The 22,730-nt window shown below is 36.2% G+C and overlaps 2 protein-coding genes and 1 long non-coding RNA gene across 7 annotated transcripts; 1 reads left to right on the top strand and 2 right to left on the bottom strand.

Moving 5' to 3' along the window:
• Positions 1-1,064: 1,064 nt before the first annotated feature.
• On the top strand, positions 1,065-4,430 carry LOC127152880 (CD59 glycoprotein-like). The gene is made up of 4 exons (XM_051093760.1): positions 1,065-1,118; positions 1,211-1,324; positions 3,632-3,763; positions 3,958-4,430. Exons 1-4 carry the CDS (start codon positions 1,070-1,072, stop codon positions 4,089-4,091), a joined length of 429 nt encoding a protein of 142 aa, XP_050949717.1. The 5' UTR covers positions 1,065-1,069; the 3' UTR covers positions 4,092-4,430.
• Positions 4,431-7,134: 2,704 nt separating this feature from the next.
• Positions 7,135-11,832, bottom strand: LOC127152698 (uncharacterized). Its single transcript, XR_007825126.1, has 5 exons — positions 11,719-11,832; positions 9,198-9,309; positions 8,803-8,844; positions 8,333-8,435; positions 7,135-7,740 (listed from the first exon to the last, which is right to left on the bottom strand). It is a non-coding gene; the product is annotated as an uncharacterized LOC127152698 (long non-coding RNA).
• A 5,496-nt stretch (positions 11,833-17,328) lies between these two features.
• LOC127152083 (protein Hook homolog 3-like) lies at positions 17,329-21,706 on the bottom strand. Of its 5 annotated transcripts, none has more exons than XR_007825032.1 (7): positions 21,545-21,706; positions 20,155-21,348; positions 19,614-19,715; positions 18,700-18,843; positions 18,164-18,557; positions 18,006-18,044; positions 17,329-17,671 (listed from the first exon to the last, which is right to left on the bottom strand). XR_007825032.1 is itself a non-coding variant. In XM_051092496.1 (7 exons), exons 1-6 carry the CDS (start codon positions 21,564-21,566, stop codon positions 18,016-18,018), a joined length of 1,608 nt encoding a protein of 535 aa, XP_050948453.1. In that variant the 5' UTR covers positions 21,567-21,706; the 3' UTR covers positions 17,329-17,671; positions 18,006-18,015. The 5 variants fall into 5 exon arrangements, 4 of the variants coding, with proteins under 4 accessions (XP_050948453.1, XP_050948454.1, XP_050948455.1 ...); XM_051092496.1 differs by having other exon boundaries at positions 18,441-18,557; XM_051092497.1 differs by having other exon boundaries at positions 18,480-18,557.
• Positions 21,707-22,730: the final 1,024 nt, after the last annotated feature.

The raw sequence follows: 22,730 nt of genomic DNA, 5'->3' as shown, positions 1-22,730 counted from the left end.
CCACATCCTTTTACACAAATTACGTTGTTGCTCAAGTAATATTTCATAAAGAGAAAATTATTGTCACTGGGTATGATCCTTGCAAAACGATTATAATAAAAATAATAATAATGACTTTAATGACACTAATTTTAGTTGTGCTTGAGAATGTGGTGTGTTCTGGGTCATTACAGGCTCAGTTTTTGTCTTTCTAATGTCTCTAGTCTAATTATTTATGATTTCCAAGAAAATGAAACTTACAGTTCTGTTTAAACAGGATGTTTCATGTACCACACAGTGTGTATGATCTCCCCTGATCCCACCCCATCCCCCCTTTCTCTCACATTCTTTTATTGTATCCTATTTTATTTTTCTACTTTATATTATTAAGATTATCATCATTCTTACTATTGTTTTTTTCCTCTCTTAAAGATCCCTTGTCAATTAACCCACTTGAACATTTTGTATTGTTGTTATTATAGCAGTGGTGACAGTGACGGTAACAACAACAGTAACCATTTATACATTTTTTGTACTTGAAGGTCCACTGAAGTGCTTTGAAATACACAGTATTATTCTGTGTGTTGACACCATTTTAACTGAAACAGAATATCAGAATATCACACATATCTTCTTTTGCATTCCACAGAAAAAAGTAAGTCAAACAGGTTTGGAAATACATGAGGATGAACAAATGATGAAAAGTAAAAAAAAAAATTCATTTTGGGGTGAACTATCCCTTTAAGAGGATTGGTTTAAGCAGACTTATACATTGTAATTACTTTTTTACAGTATCTGTTCATAGTAATGTCTACTGTTTTGTTTTTTGTTTTTTGTTTTTTAGATTTTTTTTTTTAGATTAATATTAAATAAATAAATAAAATAAAATAAACCAGAGCTGAACAAAACATAAAAAAACCCAAATACTGTCACCACTACCTACATATAAGATGAATACTTGATGATACATGATACTGTGTAATGTCTACTTCTGTTAAACTTTCATTTGCTCATAAAGACCCTCCCCTTTGAAAAGCTATAAAATGAGCACTGAAACAGACATGTTATTTCATTCACCTCCTGATCAAAGATGGATCTGCAAATCTCAGTTTTTCTTCTGTTCGTTCTTTCTACTGCAGGTACAAAGACAAATAGTGTTTGTTATGTTACTGGGTACAAATACAGATCACTAATGCCTCTCTCTCTCTCTTGCTACCTTTCTTTGTTTTAGGACACTCTTTGAGCTGTTATGAGTGTTCGGGTCTGTTGGGTGATTGTACACATCAAACAGTAAAAACATGTCCCAGTGGATCCTCCAAGTGCTTGAGTGTAACAACAACATTACGTAAGTTCAATATGATGGATTGAAATTCACTGTTATATTTTACCAATGGAGATGCTGGAATTTCTCACAGAACTGCTAATTTCCTATCAGAATTTATAATTATAATCATGGAATATTCTGTTTAGATTTATGCTGTTTAATTTGTTTATGCTAACAATATAATTGATATTAAGATTGAATTAATCTTTAAAATAAGAAAATGCAACCTTTGACATTTAAGGGGCCATTTACATATCGCGTATTTTGCACGCTTAAGTTCGTTATTGCAAAAGTAGATGCGCGGGATATGGAGATAAAATAATGCCATAAAGATTTGCATGTGAAGAGTAGGTGTTGTGCAAGTGTACATAAGACTGTAAGCGTAAATTAAATTTGCATGCGCAAGAGAAGCTTTGTAAAAGTGTAAATCGCGTTTCAAGCGTAAGAAAAAAAGATTTGCAGCATTTTACTGTTACTCGTAAGTGTAATTCATGTGTTGTGAAACTGCAGCTTCATGCTTTCGCAAAATAAATACGATCTGCATTCTTCCGACTTCCATTTCTCCGCGCTTACACTTTTGGCACGTTCTTTTCGCTAAAATACGGTCAAAAGCACTGCAAGTCTGTGAACAGTCATTTATACACGAAAACAACAGTTTAAAGATCTGCAAAACGGACTGAGTGCGTAGGACCAATCTGTATGTGTAAAAAACAAACTGTTGCAAATGTAGCCTAATATATAGCTGATGTTATTGATGTTATTGTTTATTGTATTTAACACTCAATTGTATACTTTGAAATTTTTGAAGATTTTGAAAAAAAAATTGTAAAATCTCCTTAAATTAAAACATGTTAAAGTGAAAAGAAATAAATAAATATTATATTCACTATATTGAACCAAATTTTAGTTAAAAAATTTGAATCGTCCCTGATCAGTAGACAGGTGAAATTATGCATGTTATTATAAATTACAAATTATGCTGCTAGTGCAGATACCAGGTTTAACACTAGCACCGCCAGGGGTCGCTGTACACCTAAAAACCTCCAGCGGGTAAATTTTACCCAAGCACACGACTACCGTTTTTACACGCCTAAAGAACATTTTATTTCAGTGTATTATGCCACTGTTTTCATGAAGAAACATCTAAATATGAGATCACAGTCAGATGCTGACTCAGACTAATGGCATTTATTGCTTTTAACCTCTTCAGCATCCATAAATCGCCTTCTTTTACTAATTTTGACTTTATTTTTGAATCTCAACTGCTAATTCAGTAAGTAAAAGACGTTTTTTTTTTTTAGAGGATTGTAAATTACACCATTTTAGTAAAATTCAATGACTGGGAGACTTGAATGTTTTATTTAAAGTCTGTTATGTAGGCTACATTTAAAAAAACAGCCACGGGTAAAATATACCCCGTGGCAGTTTTAGTATTAGGTATCATCAAAATTACAATATTACAGTAAACTATCATATATTGCCTGTTGAGGAGGAAAAGGACACAGCTCGAAATTTAGTATGAACACATAGCCTGGTACACAACTTATATCATGTTTTTATTTTATTTTATTTTATTTTTATTGTATGTCTACATTAAAAGTACCATTCCACCGGCAGCGAGAACTAAATGAAGATAAATGTTTTGGCGTGTGATGTGTTTATTGAAACAATCAGATAAGAGTAAATGGAGTCAGCGAGAGTCTCATTTGATTGGCTACAGAAAGGTGGTGGCCCCGCCCTCCCCTTCAAGCTCCCAAAACTCAGTGAGTGAGAGAATCGTGCCAAAAGTGTAAGCACAGATAAAAGAAAGACGGAGCTGTACATATCTGATTATTTTGGCAACTTTGTGTGCTACATACACAACAAGTCATTTAGACATTTGCAACAGTTTGTTTTTTTACACATACAGATTGGTCCTACACAGTCAATCCGTTTTGCAGATCTTTAAACTGTTGTTTTCGTGTATAAATCACTGTTCACAGACTTGCAGTGCTTTTGACCGTATTTTAGCGAAAAGAACGTGCCAAAAGTGTAAGCGCGGAGAAATGGAAGTCGGAAGAATGCAGATCGTATTTATTTTGCGAAAGCATGAAGCTGCAGTTTCACAATACATGAATTACACTTACGAGTAACAGTAAAATGCTGCAAATTTTTTTGTCTTACGCTTGAAACGCGATTTACACTTTTACAAAGCTTCTCTTGCGCGTGCAAATTTAATTTACGCTTACAGTCTTATGTACACTTGCACAACACCTACTCTTCATATGCAAATCTTTATGGCATTATTTTATCTCCATAAACGGGTCTTCCCTAAATTCTTGTTTTCAGGTAGCGTCAGTACTAAAAAAAAGTTTAAAGGCTGTGTTGCTGACTGTGCAACTGGATCCATGAGCCACAGTCCTGCAAAAGTTTCTTCAGTGTGCTGTAACAACGACCAGTGCAACGCCCAAGATGCTCCAGGTATTGTGCTTTCCTGACCATATGCAAATGACTTTAAAAGCAACATTCATTTTAATTCCAAAGAACATTCAATCAGGAAATACAGTACAATAGTGCAGCTTGTCAGTTGTGATTTGACTGAATAGTGCAACTAACAGAGTGTTATTTAATTAGATTTTATATTTAAAAATAAAATATACAATTTCATCCTGTAGATCCCTCTAAAGTCCCCAATGGGAAGACATGTTACTCTTGTGATGGACAGAGCTGCTCAAACAGAGTGAGCTGTTCAGGGAGTGAAGACCGCTGCTTTAAAGCAAAAGGTGAGACCCTGGGGAAAAAAAATTGATTAAGCATTTGATGTTTATCAATTTCCAGCTTGGGTAAACCTTTGTTTTCTTTCTTTTCATCAGTGACAGTGAAAGAACTGACAGCAGACGTTAAAGGTTGTCTCTCTAAATCTCTTTGCAATGGCCCAGATTTCATTACTTATATGAGTGAGATCTCATGCTGTGAGGGGAACCTGTGTAACGGTGCTCAGAGTGTCACTCACAGCTTCCTGTTCCTCTGCAGTTCTCTGCTCTGCTTCATCCTGCTGCACTGAATCCAGCAGCTCTTCACATTCAACAGTGATACTTGCTGAGTATTTTTGATTTTCGCTGTAACATTCTGATGTGACGTTTTAAAATAAAATACTACATTACCTTGTTTTCTTTGTTTATTTTTAGCTTGTCATGCTGTAAAAAAAGTCACAAAATAAAAAAAAAAAAAAAAAAAAAGCAAGAAATAAAACTGCTCACCTAATCCAGTTCAAAAATCTGATATGTTGAGTAGTAATATATTGCAAATACTTGTCAGTTATTTTTCACTCAGTATATTTTAATTAGCATGAAAGTTCAAAAATATAACTATGATACATCATGAGATCAATTTCAATTCGATTTCACAACTAATGCTGTTAACAATAAATGAAACCTTTCACTTGACTCATTACTTTAATATTAAAGGATACATTTTTCCCCAAAAAATATTTATTGGCATTTTTTTGCAAAGGCTAAAATTAACAACAAAACCCAAACTATCATATTCAAATATGATTTATTCTCAGATATACTAATCAATACTTAAACAATATATACTATGTGTCAGGAGCATTCACTCAGTATCATTATCTCACTTTTGACCCCGATGGCTTTTAGCTGGTTTTGAGACACACCATATTGTGTCTCATATTTAGCAATATACCCCATTCTAGAGGTTTTTTTTTTTTTTAAACTTAGGAATATTTTAGGAATAACTTAGGAACAAGCTGTTGACTCTGAATTTCTTTACTATGGTAAAAGTAACGCTGTTTTCTTGACATCTTTCAGCGATTGTCATCAGAGTATATGAGTGTATTTCGATTTAAACAATATTCACTTATGCATAATTTATTTCTATACAAAATATTACAAATATTTGGAAAACACTTTTTTATTACTTTTATTACTCATCTCATTCATCTTCAGAACACAAATGAAGATATTTAGGATGAAATCCAAGAGCTTTCTGACCCTGCATAGTCAGTAGGGCTGCACAATAATTAAATTTCTAATCGGAATTATAATTACAGATGCCACAATTATATATATATATATATATAAATTAATAAAAATTAATACAAAAAAAAAATCCACTTACATTATTCTGCTTGCTTAGGATGTTTATGATAAGGTGTTTTTCAAACAGGTTATCTTAAGGTTGTTGTTTTTTTTTTTTTCATTGTTTTCATTTTCAAATTTTTACTTTTTTTATATTTAAATTAGAAACTATATATAAAAAGGTGGAATGCATTGCTTCAAACACTGGTATAAAGCTATTCAAAACATCATTAAATGTAAATTGTGATAATTGTAATTAATAATCGCAATTACAATTTCAAGGGAATAATCGAAAATCACGATTTTTGTCATAATCATGCAGCCCTAATAGACAGCAATGCAACTACCACATTAAAGGCCCTGAAAGGTAGTAAGGATATCGTTAAAATAGTCCATGTGACATCGAGCTACGAGAATACTTTTTGTGCACAAAGAAAACAAAAACCAAATCACTTTAATGTAAATTTGTTATTTGTCGATTTATTTTTGTTATTAGGTTTGGGATTTTAACAAAGATACTCTTCCAAACAAAGTGACTTTAGGTTATATGACATACAGTGTGTGGGAATATGTCCCTAAACCTATGAGATGCTTTAATTGCTAAAGATTTGCACACACTGAAAAGATAAGTAGAGATTCAACAGATTAGAGTGCAAAATAAAATAACAAATGCAGATACTGTAAAGATGGTAAACAACAGAGGAATAAGGTAGAAATAGGAAATGCATATAAATTCCATCGTTTGGTGAAAATCTGTGTCAGTAAAGTATTTACACACACATTTCTGATTCTTAATCCAAACTTATTCAGGTTTCCAAAAGATACAACAGAAGCAAACAACAGACATGCAAGAAAAACCATGTGTTTCCACAGCTCATCACAAATGCAGTTATGCCCCCTATAGGCTTAAATACTATACTGCATCTTCTAAACATCACCATTCTATTCTTTTAAAGAGAGTAAGACAAGAGGAGCATTTGACATTAAAAAGTATATAAATTGTATTATTTTTATAAAAATAATCGATTGTTTCGCTAGATAAGACCCTTCTTCCTCGGCTGGGATCATTTACAACCGCATTTGGGATCGTTTGAAGCCGCATTTAAACTGCATTTTGGAAGTTCAAACTTGGGGCACAATATCATTCCATTATATGGAGAAAAATGCTGAAATGTTTCCATCAAAAAACACAGTTTCTTTATGATTGAAGAAAGAAAGACATGAACATCTTGGATGACAAAGGGGTGAGTAAATTATATGTGAATTTTTGTTTTGGAAGTGGACTTCTCCTTTAATATTTGTGATGTCCTTACATTTTCATTACATTGTATTTATTTTTTGCATTCCTGTGTGGGTATATACAGCACAGTCAACAGAAGTCATATGACTTGAAAGTGAATGAATGATGACAGAATATTTACTATATTAATACATTACTACACAGCAATTGTGTTTTGCAATTAGACAAATATTTAAAAAAATGTTTTAGACTTCTTAAAGAACAACATTTTTATGTAAACAAGCTAACAAGCTAAATAAATGAAGAAATGAGAAAATATCCATAAATATTTGTAATTCTTCATTCCTTGTCATTTCAACACAATATTGCTATTCACTAATGCTATTAAACATCTAAAATGCTTTAATCTAATGAACAAACATTATGCATAAAAATAAATATCATAAGTCTGACAGAATCAACAGAATTCATGGAAGCTACAAACAGCAACTTTTTTCCTTTTTTCACCCTTAGTTAATCTAATCAGATGAAGCAAGTTTTAACCAGTATAACAACGTGTTTACGAAAAACATTGCCTGCTGTCACGACAACCAGAAACAAGATCAACTTACACAGGTTGGTTTACTAGATGTTTTAATAGGAACACATTTCATAAACAGGTAAATTACAAATATTGAAATCTTAGATGTTGAGAATAAACATTTCTGGATACATTTGAGCACACACACAAGGAAAACAAGCTAAGGCAGGGGATACTTAGAAGACAACTAGGAGTACTTGCAGGCTTTAAGATAACTGAGAAAATCAAGATCAACTTAGATGAAGTAACTGAAGTAGCAATTTGCGATAAACAGGAACATTAAGGAGGAAAGTAGCATGTGAGAGGTCTGGCACATCAAACAAGGCCATACAATGACTGGGGTGCTTTACTTATAGTGCTGGTGTTGACGTTTGATCAGCTTCAGGTGTGTGTTTTTACATGAGAGGGAATGGCTTGATCGTCACACCTACCCTAGTTTCAGTTGATTTATTTTGGTTGCTACTAAGTTGTGAATCGATCATGGTAGTTGATTCATCGCTCTTCTGTGATGCAATTTGAATGAAGCAGCAACCGCAACCTGTCACACACAACATTCCAGAGCGTCAAAACAAAACTCATTGTTTGAATTGCATGATAAATTTGACAAGCATTTGAACTTTCAGCATAAATATTGGTGACATACCAAAGGGTTTGTCAGTTTTATGGGACTGTTGTACCCTTAACATAAGCAACCCCAAAAACCTCAAACACTCCTTTGGAGTGTTCATAAACATTTCTAAAAGAGATTTTGGGTGCAGTTAAAAGTACATTATTTTCAATATTTGTGTTCACATTTTAACACTGGGAAATTATAGTGCCTTATTTTAGAAATTGTCTAATTTTATTTATTTTAATGTAATTTGATTATTCTTAATTTACATTTCAATAAATTTATTTATTTTTCCCCACAAATATTAAGTGTGACACTATCGTTGTACAAAAAGTTAATTAGACTCTGGGTTGTTTGGGAATTGTTTGTCCTTTACGTTTCTTCATTTGTTTTATATGGAAATACGTGTCTATGATTCGGTTTGCTAGTCTGCTAGCTATCTTATGAATGTATAATTATTTTATGACCCTCGGTCATCATATGCATCAATCAAAATGTGAATCAATAACATAATTCTTACAGTTAGGAGCTCTTGTCTGTTCCATCTGTTTTTTATCCAGTTCCATTGCTCTCCTGTCCAGTTCCATTGCTCTTTTATCCAGCTCCATCTCTCTCTGACTTGACTGTTTGATGAGAGATTAAACTTGCATTAAACTTGATTTCTCATGGACTCTTTTACATTTACATTCATTCATTTAGAAAAGCATGCTTTTATCCCCGTATCACTTTGCGTCAGATGCTTATGAAACACTCCAGTTGTTTTGTAAAAATGGTTTTGCCTTTATGCAGTGTCATTGTATCAGTTTTCTAAGTAATTTGTCAGTGATCTCTTACATTTTTTAAAAACATTTTTTAACATCTGTTAAATGAACAAATGTAAATGAATATATTAAAACAACAATGGAATGAATGTAAATTACTTATTAAGTTTATAAGTCGCATTAGCTGTGTCAAACGTGTAAATTAAAAAATATATATATGTAGACTTACACCTCCTGCCCCCATTTTCTGCTGGACGTTTTTCAGCCCAATCTGTAAATGTGCAGTCAAATTATCAATGACAATCATAAGCGTAGCTGTAAAACGCATTTGAAGAAAGCACTAACGTGAACCTTCGAGAATCACAGTATAAGTCCTTTATGCTTTTGTGAAACACTTGTTTCTCTTGTTGTTACATAACTGGTCATATCATATGACAAGAAAAGGACACTAGGGCATATGGAGTTTTTCAGTAAAAAAAAAAAATCTTTGCAAAACATTTCAATACTGTGAACAAAATCAGCAGCCTGTCTACGCAATGAACTTTTGCCTGCTGTCACTTTAGACTAAAATGTACTTTCTATCTACCTGTTTATGTTCACAAAGAAACAAATAATTCAGCTTACCTGCTTAACTGTGTGTGTGAAGAATAAAAATGGTTATTTGAAAAACAATCAAACGATTGACTGTGTAACCCTTGTGTAACTTCTTTTCGTTATGTGCCCTTCACAGACGTACCTAGGAAAAGGAAAAGATCTAGACCTTGGACAGACACCAGAACACATCCTCACACACACATTGTACTTGTTTGTTTTTGAATGGATGCCAAAGACATCCTGCGTGTTGTTGTATGAACCTGTGGTAGGACCCATCTTCTAATCAAATACATATTATAATATTTAACAGTATAATCAGAAACGTTCAAATCAAAATACTTTTGCATTGTTTCATATCTTTATTGTTTGGTACAATGAGTGTGGCTCAGCTGGATCCTTTAAAACGTTACATGCACAAAAATGTACTAAAATCACTTAAACGTATTAAAAGTAATATTAAAATAAACTATGTAAACATTCAGAGTAATTCAAGGTTCAAATAATTCAAAAAATGTTTAGACATTTTAAGCATAACTTCAGTATGCCTCATAAACATGATCATATCACACATAAAGAGTTGAATGTGGGATATATCTACAAGTTGATACTTGATCCTTCAATACACTGGAATTCATCAGCAGTTAGAATCTCCATCAGTTTGTGTCCAGGCATGATGTTACATGCCTGAGGCAATGTCACAAAATATCTTGAGGCTAAAAACTCCTAACGGATATAGAAGAAACGCATAAAAATAATGAATGTATCAGTTCAACCAGTACAAATCAGGTCCTAAATCTGTTAAAAATTAGAGGTGTCAAGAGCTGTCAAAATCTGTGTTGTCATCTTCTGTAAATGAATGCTTGCGCATTATATTCATGACATATTCATATTGTTGACATTTCAAGAGTATAGAGTATGAGTCGCTCTTGATTTACCATTAATGTACTTTATATTTGATATTTGTGATATTATACTTAATGTGATATATAGACAACTCTCACAAAAATAAATAAATAAACAATGCAAAGTTTCTTATCTCAGAGATCAAATATTAACTTTTAGTTTTCTGCTGTCCAATTCCAGGATGTAACATATATTAGGCTATATCTATACTATATCTTTTTATTTGTTTTGTTTTTTACTTCTTCATATCTGTCACGGTGTGTAGCAGGCAGGAAGATGAAGATTAGATAATGAAGTTTTAAACAATATAATTTTAATAATAACTGAAAAGACAACTAGTATACACACAACTCATAAAGACAACGGACGAAGACTACTGGAGAACTAAGGGTTTAAGAAGGGGAGCAATCAAAGGAACTAACAAGTTAATTAATATACACAGGTGCACAGAATAACAAACAGGAAACAAAGGAAAACTAAGTCACAGGCCAACTGAAAACTCACTGAACACAGGGACAAAAACTAAACATAACCCTGACAACATCACAGTTAAAATTTACTGTGTCTTTCATCCAGATTTTCTTTAAGCACAAAGGCTTCTTTTACTTTTGCTTCATCAGGTTTTCTTTTATTCTCATTGAGCTGTTCCACTTGTCTTTGAAGTTTTTCATTATCATATTTTAACTGATTATCTCTGTCTTTAGAATCATTCAATTCTTTGTTTAACTGAATCTCTCTCTCTCTGAAATAATGAAACTCTTTATTTAACTGATTCTCTCTGATTTTGGAGTCAGCCAAGTCCTTTAGATTTTCTTCAATTGTCCCATGTAGATCTGTCAATGTCTTTGCATTCTGTTCTTTCATATTTTTAATTTCCTTTGTTAGATTATCAGCAGTTTCATCCTTTTCTGCCAGTTCCCTTCTCAGTTTGTTCTCCTCTTCCGCATACACAACAATAAATGCATTCTTAAAATAATTTTCAGCTTTTCTGAAACACTCCAGATGTTTTGTGAAATTTTTTTTATTGTATTTTATTCTCTGTCATAGCCAGTGCATTTTTTAAAATAACTGATTAACACTTTCATGTGTAAAATGTGGTGTCTGCTTCCACACATCTTCAAACAGTAGTGATTTTTTTTTGGACCATTGTGCTTTGCCTCATCTATAAATAGTACCATGCAATAGTCCAAGACCTCCACCCGAACACATCAACGAGAGCTCGTAAAATATAACACTCTCTACCAGAGTTTTTCACATCTGTGTACTAACAGAAAGGCATGAGGCCCAGGAAACAGCAGTGAAGTACTGCAGTTCATATTTCATCCGAAATCCTCAGATGATTTTAAGTGTACCAGCCAATAGGATGGGGTTTTTAATACAGAAACCTGTCGGTCACAAACTTGAGCTGTTCTAAGCTTCAGTGATATAAATTTAAATGGATCCCTGTTACTTTCCGCAGAACCACAGGATGTTGTTGTCACGCACTGTCAACCACAGCAACCAGGCTGAAAATTTCTGACTTTAAAATACAGTAAAAAAAGCTAAACTAAATAAACATACTAACAGTAAGCATTGTTCTAAATCATGATACTTGTTTCTTACTATATCTCTATTATTAGATTAGAATATACACGAAATGTTAACTTACTTGATGAATGTCGCATATGAACAGGCTTTGTTTCTTTCAATTATGCAGTGGAGGAGCAGCAGTAAAACACTTTTCAAGCCTGTGCACTTCCTTGCGCTTGTGTGACGGTCTTGCCTGGGCGGCCTCTCTACCGTATCTGTGTAGTTGCACAATGGATACAGCATGTGTGAATAGGGTTTTACTGATGTAGTATGAGAATAAACCATTCCCACAGCAATGCTTCATTGTTTATTTTAAAACAGTTCTCTTTTTTTAATTGTCACTTAAATTCTTTAAAACTAAATATTAACAGTTTGAACATGGCTGATACACACTTTCAATTAATTATAAATCACAAATGGATGAATACAGATCCTCAATGAAATACAATTAAACTCACCGTGACGGGAAACATCCCCACCTAGCGGAGAACAACTTGAGCAACTCATTTTGAATCAACAATTTAACACAAATATTTAACAACACATTTGTCACCCTGGACCACAAAACCAGTCATAAGTGTCAATTTTTCAAAATTGAGCTTCATACATCATCTGAAAGCTGAATAAACAAGCTTTCCATCGATGTGGTTTATTAGGATAGGACAATTTTTGTCTGAGATGCAACTATTTCAGTATATGGAATCTGAGGATGCAAAAAATGCTAAATATTGAGAAAATGGCCTTTAAAGTTTTCCAAATTTAGTTCTTTCCAATGCATATTACTAATCAAAAATTAAGTTTTGATATATTTACAGTAGGAAATTTACAAAATATCATGGAACATTCATGGATCTTTACTTAATTTTTTTGGCATAAAAGAAAAATCTATAATTTTGACCCCTACAATGTATTTTGGCTGTTGCTACAAATATACCTCAGCAACTTAAGACTGGTTTTGTGGTCCAGGGTCACATTTAGCAACATACCTCTACAATGGAGACAGCGTGTGTGAATAGGGTTTCACTGATTTAGTAAGAGAATAAACCATTTCTACATAAAACACAAGAGAACACACAAATTGATCATAATCAAGTCTCGTTATATAAACAGTGTTGGGCAAAGGTACTTTTAAAAGTAATGCATTACAATTTTGCGTTACTCCCTGAAAAAGTAACTAATTATGTTAGTTACTTTTTATGGAAAGTAATGTGTTACGTTACTTTTGCGTTACTTTTAAAATCTGGGCAGGGCTTGATTCTTTGTTTTTAATATAAAACAATTACACATATATGTACATATAATATAGGAAAACGGCCAATTTTATATATGTCACATATATTAAAAACCTATATCAAAACCTATATTAAAACATATATGTTTATATAGGTTATTTCCGTGTGGGATGTGATACTAATTTCACGTGTTCGCACATAAGTTTTTTGCATTTCTTTTTTTTTTTTTTTAGTTAGTTCTTAGTTATTGCCTTGATAATAGAAAATATGAGCTAGGCATCATGTATGACAGTTGCCAAAGTGAGATATGAGCTAAAATGACCAGATCCTGCCATGAGCTATATAGGAGACATATCTTGTATGTACATATAGGGCATATAAAGAAGCAATACAGGAGACCTATATGGCCTGTATATGCACATATATGCACCTCAATTTTGCCTATATGTGGCATATATACGCATATATGCAGCATATATATTATCATATATGTGCATATATACCGCATATAGGTTTCATATATGCGCATATATCCTCATATAGGTTCTTTCCATGTGGGATGTTCCTCTTTATTTTTGTTCCATTCTCATCTGTTTTAGCTCACTTTATATGGTCTTGGGTTGCTCAGCTTCATTTTGGAGCTTTTCATTGTCCCTTTTGGCCTCTCAAATTGAATGCGATGATCAAACATGGATAAACACTTTTTTAAAGCACTTTTTTCCAAGTTCCGAATCCTTATACTTCAGTTTAATTCATTTTCACAGTAGATACATCCATGAGCATTAGAAGAAAATATATTTATCAAGATCTGACAGTCTACACAAGCCTCTAAAATTCTTGATTCAGTAGACTCTCGTGAGCAATTCACTTTTTTGGCATACTGTTTGTTTATGTAGAATTTTTTAATTTCACCAGTATCCAGTGAAGCCAGTTGGCTTGAGAAGCATAATGTTGGCCACTAGATGGAGTGCTTTAAATGTAAATGTACTTCCTTGGTAGATTCTGAGAAACAATCAAGTACACAAAACATACAGATCAAGTGTCACACCAGAAACAAGAACATTACATTTGACAGTTATTCATTTACCAGACTGACCAGACTTGCAAATGGAGAAAACTATAGTAAATTATCCTAAAAGAGCCAACAATATTAGCAGTGCCACAACTGTCACGTATCCTTATTGTCATCGTGTGTTTTTGTTGTGATTTCACCATGTGCTCCCTGGACTCAGCCCTCTCGTCACCCTAGTCACGCCCTCCTTGTTTCTTCCTGAGTGTTTCATTGTCTTCACCTGTGTATGTTCTGATTAGTTTGTGTATTTAAGTTCCACCTTGTGTTGAGTTCTCGGTCGGTCTTTAGTATTGTTGCATATTGTTGATTAGTGTGTTTCTACGTGTGTGGATATCGCTCTGTGTTCCTGTCTGTTCCTCGTGAAAGTAATTAAAATTAGATTTGTTCCGTACGTTGTATCCTGTCTTCCATCCAGCACCAGCAAACGTGACAGAAAGACCGACCCTTTAAAGAGAAGATGGATCGGGCTGAGGAAAGACTGTGGAGACTGCGGCAGGGCGACCGGGAGTTGGAGCGGTATGTGGAGGATTTCATTGAGCTATCCGATCAGGTGGGCTGGCCCGATGCCTCTCTCGGCGCTGTGTTTCTGATGGGGCTGAGTGACGAGACTATTCGTTGTGATTCTCCCTCCTGTAATTACTCCTTAAGTGAACTTCTCAATCTTATTCTTTATTTAAATGGCTCAGATTTTGAAATAGAGGAAGTAAAGAATATTGGTGGGTCTCGTCATTCAGTCCCCACTGAGACACAGTATATCGAGCCAGCTCATCCTGAGCCAAGAGCCCCCACATACCGTACCAACGACTCAAGACGCCTGCCCAGTCCCAAATCTCCTATCCTCCTCCGAAGTTCCGCCGCTGTCCTCAGCCCGATGCGGCCGGCCGCATCCCCGCGCTCAAATCCGCCGGCCACCGCCCAGAGCCCTGTCCCTCGGGCCGCCACGCCAGCGTCTGCTCGCAAGATGGCCGCCACGCCAGCGTCTGCTCGCAAGATGGCCGCCACGCCAGCGTCTGCTCGCAAGATGGCCGCCACGCCAGCGTCTGCTCGCAAGATGGCCGCCACGCCAGCGTCTGCTCGCAAGATGGCCGCCACGCCAGCGTCTGCTCGCAAGATGGCCGCCACGCCAGCGTCTGCTCGCAAGATGGCCGCCACGCCAGCGTCTGCTCGCAAGATGGCCGCCACGCCAGCGTCTGCTCGCAAGATGGCCGCCACGCCAGCGTCTGCTCGCAAGATGGCCGCCACGCCAGAGCCTGCTCGCAAGATGGCCGCCACGCCAGAGCCTGCTCGCAAGATGGCCGCCACGCCTAAGTCCCCAGTCATGATAACTGGTATGAACATTATGGACAGGGCAATCCCAATTGAGTTCACGGCTCCAATTATCTCCCCTAATTCTCCTAAGCCTCCGCTGGTTCCGTCCAGCCTTCCTGAGCCTCCGCTGGTTCCGTCCAGCCTTCCTGAGCCTCCGCTGGTTCCGTCCAGCCTTCCTGAGCCTCCGCTGGTTCCGTCCAGCCTTCCTGAGCCTCCGCTGGTTCCGCCCAGCCTTCTTAACCCTCCGCTGGTTCCGTCCAGCCTTCCTGAGCCTCCGCTGGTTCCGTCCAGCCTTCCTGAGCTCCGCTGGTTCCGTCCAGCCTTCCTGAGCCTCCGCTGGTTCCGTCCAGCCTTCCTGAGCCTCCGCTGGTTCCGTCCAGCCTTCCTGAGCCTCCGCTGGTTCCGTCCAGCCTTCCTGAGCCTCCGCTGGTTCCGCCCAGCCTTCCTGAGCCTCCGCTGGTTCCGCCCAGCCTTCCTAACCCTCCGCTGGTTCCACCCAGCCTTCCTGAGTCAAGTCAAGTTGTAGCTGTGTTCCCCGAGTCAAGTCAAGTTGCAGCTACTGAATCAAGTCAAATTGCAGCTGCATGTCCTGAGGCAAGTCAAGTTTCTGAGTCACGTCAAGTTGCAGCTGCAGCTACTGAGCCAAGTCAAGCCACGGCTGTGGTTCCTGAGTCAAGTCACGTCACGGCTGAGTCAAGTCACGTCACGGCTGAGTCAAGTCACGTCACGGCTGAGTCAAGTCACGTCACGGCTGAGTCAAGTCACGTCACGGCTACATCTCCAGAGCCGGAGCTCGGCCCAGCTCGCCCTCCAGAGCCGGAGCTCTGCCCAGCTCGCCCTCCTGAGCCGGCTCCTCCTTCAGCGCGCCCTCCTGAGCCGGCTCCTCCTTCAGCGCGCCCTCCTGAGCCGGCTCCTCCTTCAGCGCGCCCTCCTGAGCCAGCACCTCATCCAGCGCTCCCTAGGGCTGGCAGTACTGTAAATTCCCCCAAGAAAATTTTGGGGGGGGGCTACCCGCCATGGCCACCTGAACTGTCTGTCCGGCCATGGCCTCCTGAGCCCCCAGATCCGCCATGGCCACCTGAACTGTTTACCCGGCCATGGCCTCCTGAGCCCCCAGATCCGCCATGGCTACCTGAACTGTCGGTCCGGCCATGGTCTCCTGAACTTCCTGATCCGCCATGGCCACCTGAACTGTCTGTCCGGCCATGGCCTCCTGAGCCCCCAGATCCGCCATGGCCACCTGAACTGTTTACCCGGCCATGGCCTCCTGAACTCCCGGATCCACCATGGCCTCCTGAACTCCCTGATCCGCCCTGGAGGTACGCCCCTAAGTACCCGGTGTCTGTCCAGCACGGACCTCCAGGGCGCCCACCCCCCCACCCCAGTGTATGTGTTACGGCGCGAGTCGCGCCTTGTGAGGGGGGGGGGTAATGTCACGTATCCTTATTGTCATCGTGTGTTTTTGTTGTGATTTCACCATGTGCTCCCTGGACTCAGCCCTCTCGTCACCCTAGTCACGCCCTCCTTGTTTCTTCCTGAGTGTTTCATTGTCTTCACCTGTGTATGTTCTGATTAGTTTGTGTATTTAAGTTCCACCTTGTGTTGAGTTCTCGGTCGGTCTTTAGTATTGTTGCATATTGTTGATTAGTGTGTTTCTACGTGTGTGGATATCGCTCTGTGTTCCTGTCTGTTCCTCGTGAAAGTAATTAAAATTAGATTTGTTCCGTACGTTGTATCCTGTCTTCCATCCTGCAGCAACAACGTGACAACAACACTGTTTTGTACTTTTACTCATTGTTTATAGGTGCTGTGTCTTTGACAGTTCAGTGTCTTTCTTAATAATGGTTTTCTGTATTTTTCTTTCAAGTCATTGTTAATGCAGTTGTGTTCACAGCTGAAATTTCTGAAAAAGGCAGACAAAATAAATTATACTCTTTCTAAATAGTTGTGCATTCATTTCTGGCACTGTACCAATGTCAGTTATTCTAGAATGCATTAATGATGTTTACAATCTGCACAGAAAAAAGCAAGATAAGTTTACAATAGATTGAAACAAAAAGTTTATTAGTGCCTATTACATTGCTTATATACAAATAGGTTCATTGTACAATCATACAAAATTGTGACAGTCTTTATAAAAATATTCACATTACATTAATGCTCAGTTTAGTTTAAAAAAAAAAAGTTTAAAACTCGTGAGTGTACTTTAGACAAGGTTTTCTATTTCACAGTGATGTGAACCGTTACACAGGAATGTGATCATGTGATTTTCACTTTGTGCTTAATCTCTAAACCACTTGGCTGAAGAAAACTAATACAGTTAGTTATGAAACACATGCACTGCCATCAGATGAAGTGTTTCCCATCAGTCACATGTTAATTTAGTACTGAGGGATACTGGCACATTGCACTCCAGGAAACTGAATAAAAAGAGGAAGAGAGATAGAAAAAAAACATCACATACTTTCACTTAACTATGGTGTTAGAGAATGCCCCCTATCAGTGACAAAATGGATTGCCGGAAAACATTGCGTCATAAATGTCGGAAAATTTTGTCGATGATGAGAAAGCAAGAGTTAAGCATAAGAATTTAACAATTTACAAGCACAGTAGAGCATTCATGTGTTTGTAGGATGTTGCAAAGACTGTGTAGAGAACATTTTTTTTAATTTTAAACTGATTTATATAGGTCTATATTGCCCATTTTGTTTAATTAAAACTTAACAGGGAACGTGAAAAATCCCGAAAACTCACCGTAGTTCAGTCACAGTCCACTTATAGAATTACTTAGTTCTTAAGAGGAAGAGACAGACAGAATATTTTAGGTATCTTTTTTTTCCTACAAATGTTTTAGAATAGATTTCTTGATGAAAATAGTGATTTAGCTTTGATCAACATTTTATACATTCTACCTTTAGGACTTCTATGTCAGTGGTTCCCAAACACATTCCTGGAATTCCCCCCAACACATTTCCCATCTCTTCTTTGTCTGACACACCCATTTCAGATCTTGGAGTCTCTGTTAATGAGCTGATGATCTGAATCAGTTTGATTAAGGAGACATGGAAAACATTTGCAGTGTTGGGGGGCTCTAGAAACGTGGTTGGGAACCACTACCCCCATGAAATGAGTAACAACATCTTACTTAATTAACATTTTCTACATATTTCTACATGAAAGTATTCTTACCATTAGGTGGATCTGATTCCTCGCTATCTAATTCCTTACTTTTTTGTTCCACAAGTTGCAGTCGTTCAAACTCAAGGTATCCAGTGTCTTCTTGAGGTTTGAGTTTGTCTTCAGACACTGTGATTGAAAAGAACATCATATTTAAAACTAAAAACTTATTTGGAAGTATTTGCAACATTTTAGGCCACAAAATGTCTGAATGTCATCATACAAAATATGAAGGGGGGTTGTTCTTGTTCAGTTGTACTGATATACTTACTGCTGGGTCGATCTTGCAGATTGCTGTTCTGTCTCACAGGTTTCAGTCCTTCACCTTTAAGTGATCTGCTGGATTGTGAGTCTGCTATTTCACTTTCCATCTCACATTCTCTTTCACTCAGAGGCTTGATTTTGCTTTCACACACTGATTAAAACACAGTGACATCTTGAGTTCAGTTACAGTACTTTGAAGGACCTGAGGATTCCCAATAGCAGCCCACATGTGTGTGCGTTACTTTAAGAGATCATCTTGTTATACACTACCGTTCAAAAGTTTGGGGTCAGTAAGACTTGTAATAGTCTTTAAAGAAGTCTCTTATGCTCATCAAGGCTGCATTTATTTGATTAAAAATATAGAAAAAAACAGTAATATTGCAAAATGTTTTTACAATATAAAATAATGTTTTTTATTTTAACATACTTTAAAATAGATTTTATTCCTGTGATGAAAAGCTGAATTTTTATCAGCTGTTACTCCAGTCTTAAGTGTCACATGATCCTTCAGAAATCATTCTAATATGCGGATTTATTATTAGAATGATCAGTGTTGGATAATATCAACAGTTGTGCTGCCAAATATTTTTTGGAACCTGTGATTTTTTTTTCCCAGGATTCTTTCATGAATAACAAGTTTAAAAAGTACAGTGTTTATTCAAAATATAAATATTTTATAACAATGTAAATTATTTATTATTAACTTTTAATAAACTTTTAATTATTAACTTAATACATCCTTGGTGAATAAAAGTATTAATTTCTTAAAAAAAAAACAAAAACAATAAAAATGTACTGACCCCAAACTTATGAACGGTAGTGTATGTTCTTTGTTTTTATTAATTTTAATCATATGATCATCTCTAATCATTAGCCATTTGATTTGCATAGTTTTCTACGAATACACAAAGGAGTTCTTACTATCAAGTGGATCTGATTTCTTGTTGTTTTGTCTCACAAGTTTTAATCCTTCAAACTCAAGTGATCCAGTGTCTTCTTGAGGTTTGAGTTTGTCTTCAGACACTATGATGGAAAAGTATTTTGTATTCAAAACCAAAAACTTATTTTATGAGAACCGAATAATTGGACACTTTAACCACAAAATCCCTAAATTTCATTAAATTGAAAAAAAATAAAAGTGAAGACCATTTATTATAAAGAAAGATGGCCACTTCATAAGGACAACATTTGCTAAAAATTTGCAGAGTTTTAAATGGCACAACATCATTAGATGCAGCACTGAAGATGAATTTTATTGTATCAGTATAAATAAATGTCCATTATAATTCATTAACTTTTAATAGCATTATAAAACTGAACAGAGGTCAGTTAAGGTTAAAACCATTATATACAGTATGATGTTTATACAACATCCAAACAAAACAAAAGATTAGCAAAGGTTTGAAAGCTGTGTTACAATGAAGTGTTTCGAAAGCGGCCATCGCTTTGGTGAAAAACTCACCACGAGAGAGAGGACCAGCTGTGGAGATGTGATCGCCGTGTTGTGATCCAGTGGTCTGCAGCAGTTTTCTTTCACTTTCGTCCAACTCCACCTCTCTTCTATCCAAAGGTTTTTGTCTGTCATGCACCTTTTGCGCGGAAGCCTGCAAGCCTACTTCTTTTTGCTCCTGAAGTCTGTTCCTCTGTAACTGTATTTTTGTGAGCAGGAATTCTTCTCTTTCTCTTTCATTGAAAGCAGTCAGTTCTTCATTTAACTGTCTTTTATAATACCTGAGAGCATACAGCTCCTCCTTCAATTCATATTTTTTCTTTTTTAAAGCATCAATCTGTTGACTTAAACGATTCTCTCTGCTTATGGAAGCATCTAATTCCATCCTTAACTGAATTTCTCTGGTTTTATGAGCATCCAGTTCTTTATGCAGATCTTGTAATTCTCTAGTGTTTTCAGAATTCCTTTTTTCCATTTCTGTCATTTTTGTTCTTAGATTTTCCTCTGATGTTTTCATTTCTTCCAAATTTCCTTTTAGTGTACTCTCCCTCTCCTCATATTTAGCATCAAATTCTACCTTAAAATAAGCTTCAGTTTTGTCTAGCAAGTCAAAATGCTTTGTAAAAAAGCTCCCCTTTCTCTGTTTTATCATCGTCTCAGTAGTGTCATGGAATAACTTTAGGACATTTTCCTCATTGTTTTTTAAAATGTGGAACCTTTTTCTGCACTTTCTCACACACACGTTCCTGCTTATATCACTGTCCCTGTATTCATGCATAAATAACACCATACTGTAGTCTAATGCCTCCTGGCCAAACACGTCACTGAGAACTTGTAAAATGTAATGTTCTTTTCCAGAGTTACGGACATCTCCAAGCACTAACAGAAATGCATGAGGTCCAGGAAAGACCAGTGAGTAACAAAGCTCCATGTCTCTTTTAATAGACCTGTTTCTGCTGAATGACAGGTACATTTTCAAGTGTTCCAGCTGATAAGCAGGAGATTTTACTACAGAGACATGGCGTCCGCTTACACACGCCTCTCTAAACTCACATGTCCCATGTTTAGTGCTATTCATTCTATCTGCTGACCTAAGAATAATATCACAAGCTTCATTTATCAGAACTTCATCGCTTCCAAACACCACAAATCTAAACCTTGTAATAGAGTCTGTGGATTGTTTTGCTGCATATGAAAATGTTCCATCTGTTACAAAGAGAATAAGACCAGATAACAGTAAAAATAATCTAAAATCTGAACAATGTAATGTTCAGTGCCTCAATAGACTGATATCCAATAAATAGATTTCAGAAACTCAAAAGTCTAAATAAAATGTAATCATTTTATCTTGTCAAAAAATACATCAATGCACAAAGTCAACAAGTCAAACTGAAAGTTTTACCTCTCTTCTGTCTTTGTGCCATGTTGAATGTGAAAAAAATTCTTATAAAAAGTCAGATAAAGCTATTAATAAATTAATATTAGTTAAATAATAAAAAAAAAGAAACAGAAAGAGCAAAATGAACACTCCATCCACCTGATGTCAAGACAAATGTTAGGAAAATTAAACCATGTTCATTCTACAGTCTGAAGTAGCAGGATGTGGTTTGGTGTGAACATACAGACGTCAAACCAAGAAGTAGGAAGCATTACTGTGTGGCATCAAGAGAGTTTAATTTAAATGTATATAATTTTTCTGTTGGTGTTTAATCATAAATATTGTGCCATGTTGTCTTCAAAAAGGAATGTCTCCATCTCAAGGTTTTTAACGGCACAGGATGATGTTGTGAAGTAGTAAATTTCCATTTCCATTTTCCATTTGCTTTGGTATAATTGTTGAATCATGTTGGTCAGATGAAGTCTGACTTGTTCACATGCTTTTGCAACACTTTGCTTTTCACATGGTCATTTCCTCACTCTGCACCATATTATGTTTTTCAAGGCAAGACAAGGCAAGTTTATTTATATGCACATTTCAAACACAAAGGCACATTCAAGTGTTTTTCATAAAAAAGAATTAATATAAACAATTAAAAACAACAGATGCATACAAAATATAAATAGAGAATAACAATTATATTAAAAAAAATGTAAAATTAATTAAAAAAAATTAAGAATAGGATAAGAAAGAGGATACATAAATGAAATACAGTTCAATCAGTCAAATTTAAATGTATTCAGTAAATGAAAGACAAACAGATGTGTTTTGAGTTAGGACCTAATTAGATTCAAGTGGAATCCAGTGTAAGGACCCGAGGACTGGTGTGATATGCTCAGATTTTTTGGTTCAAGTCAGAATCTTGGCAGCAGCATTCTAATATTTTTTTTTATTTATATTAGACCAGTCAGGAGTCCATTACAGGAAACAAGTCTTGACTGGAAACAAAACATTTAATATTTGCAATGTTTATGTGATGATATTTTGTTATTGCTTTGACACATGACAACTAAACTAAGGTCTAACCTCAGAATCACACCAAGATTCCTGACTTGATTTTTTTTTTTTTTTTTTAAGAGTCAAGGTATGCATTCACCTTGAGAACTTCATCTTTTTTTCCCAAATGCAATGACTGCTGTTTCCTTCTTTT

This window comes from Labeo rohita, chromosome 21 (genome assembly GCF_022985175.1).
Source record: "Labeo rohita strain BAU-BD-2019 chromosome 21, IGBB_LRoh.1.0, whole genome shotgun sequence".
NCBI lineage: Eukaryota > Metazoa > Chordata > Actinopteri > Cypriniformes > Cyprinidae > Labeo > Labeo rohita.
Note: the sequence above shows the minus strand (reverse complement) of the source record. Positions and strands in the feature narration are given on the sequence as shown.

Bases quoted from the DNA above. Each gene is read 5' to 3' on its own strand.
- LOC127152880 (XM_051093760.1), top strand. From the start codon at position 1,070: ATGGATCTGCAAATCTCAGTTTTTCTTCTGTTCGTTCTTTCTACTGCA. The intron at 1,119-1,210 runs GTACAAAGACAA...TCTTTGTTTTAG, and splicing joins GTTCGTTCTTTCTACTGCAG to GACACTCTTTGAGCTGTTAT. The intron at 3,764-3,957 runs GTATTGTGCTTT...TTCATCCTGTAG, and splicing joins CAACGCCCAAGATGCTCCAG to ATCCCTCTAAAGTCCCCAAT.
- LOC127152083 (XM_051092496.1), bottom strand. From the start codon at position 21,566: ATGGCACAAAGACAGAAGAGAG. The intron at 18,844-19,613 runs GTAAGAACTCCT...TGTTTTAATCAG, and splicing joins GAAATCAGATCCACTTGATA to TGTGTGAAAGCAAAATCAAG. The intron at 18,558-18,699 runs GTAAGTATATCA...TTTCAATCACAG, and splicing joins TCTGCAAGATCGACCCAGCA to TGTCTGAAGACAAACTCAAA.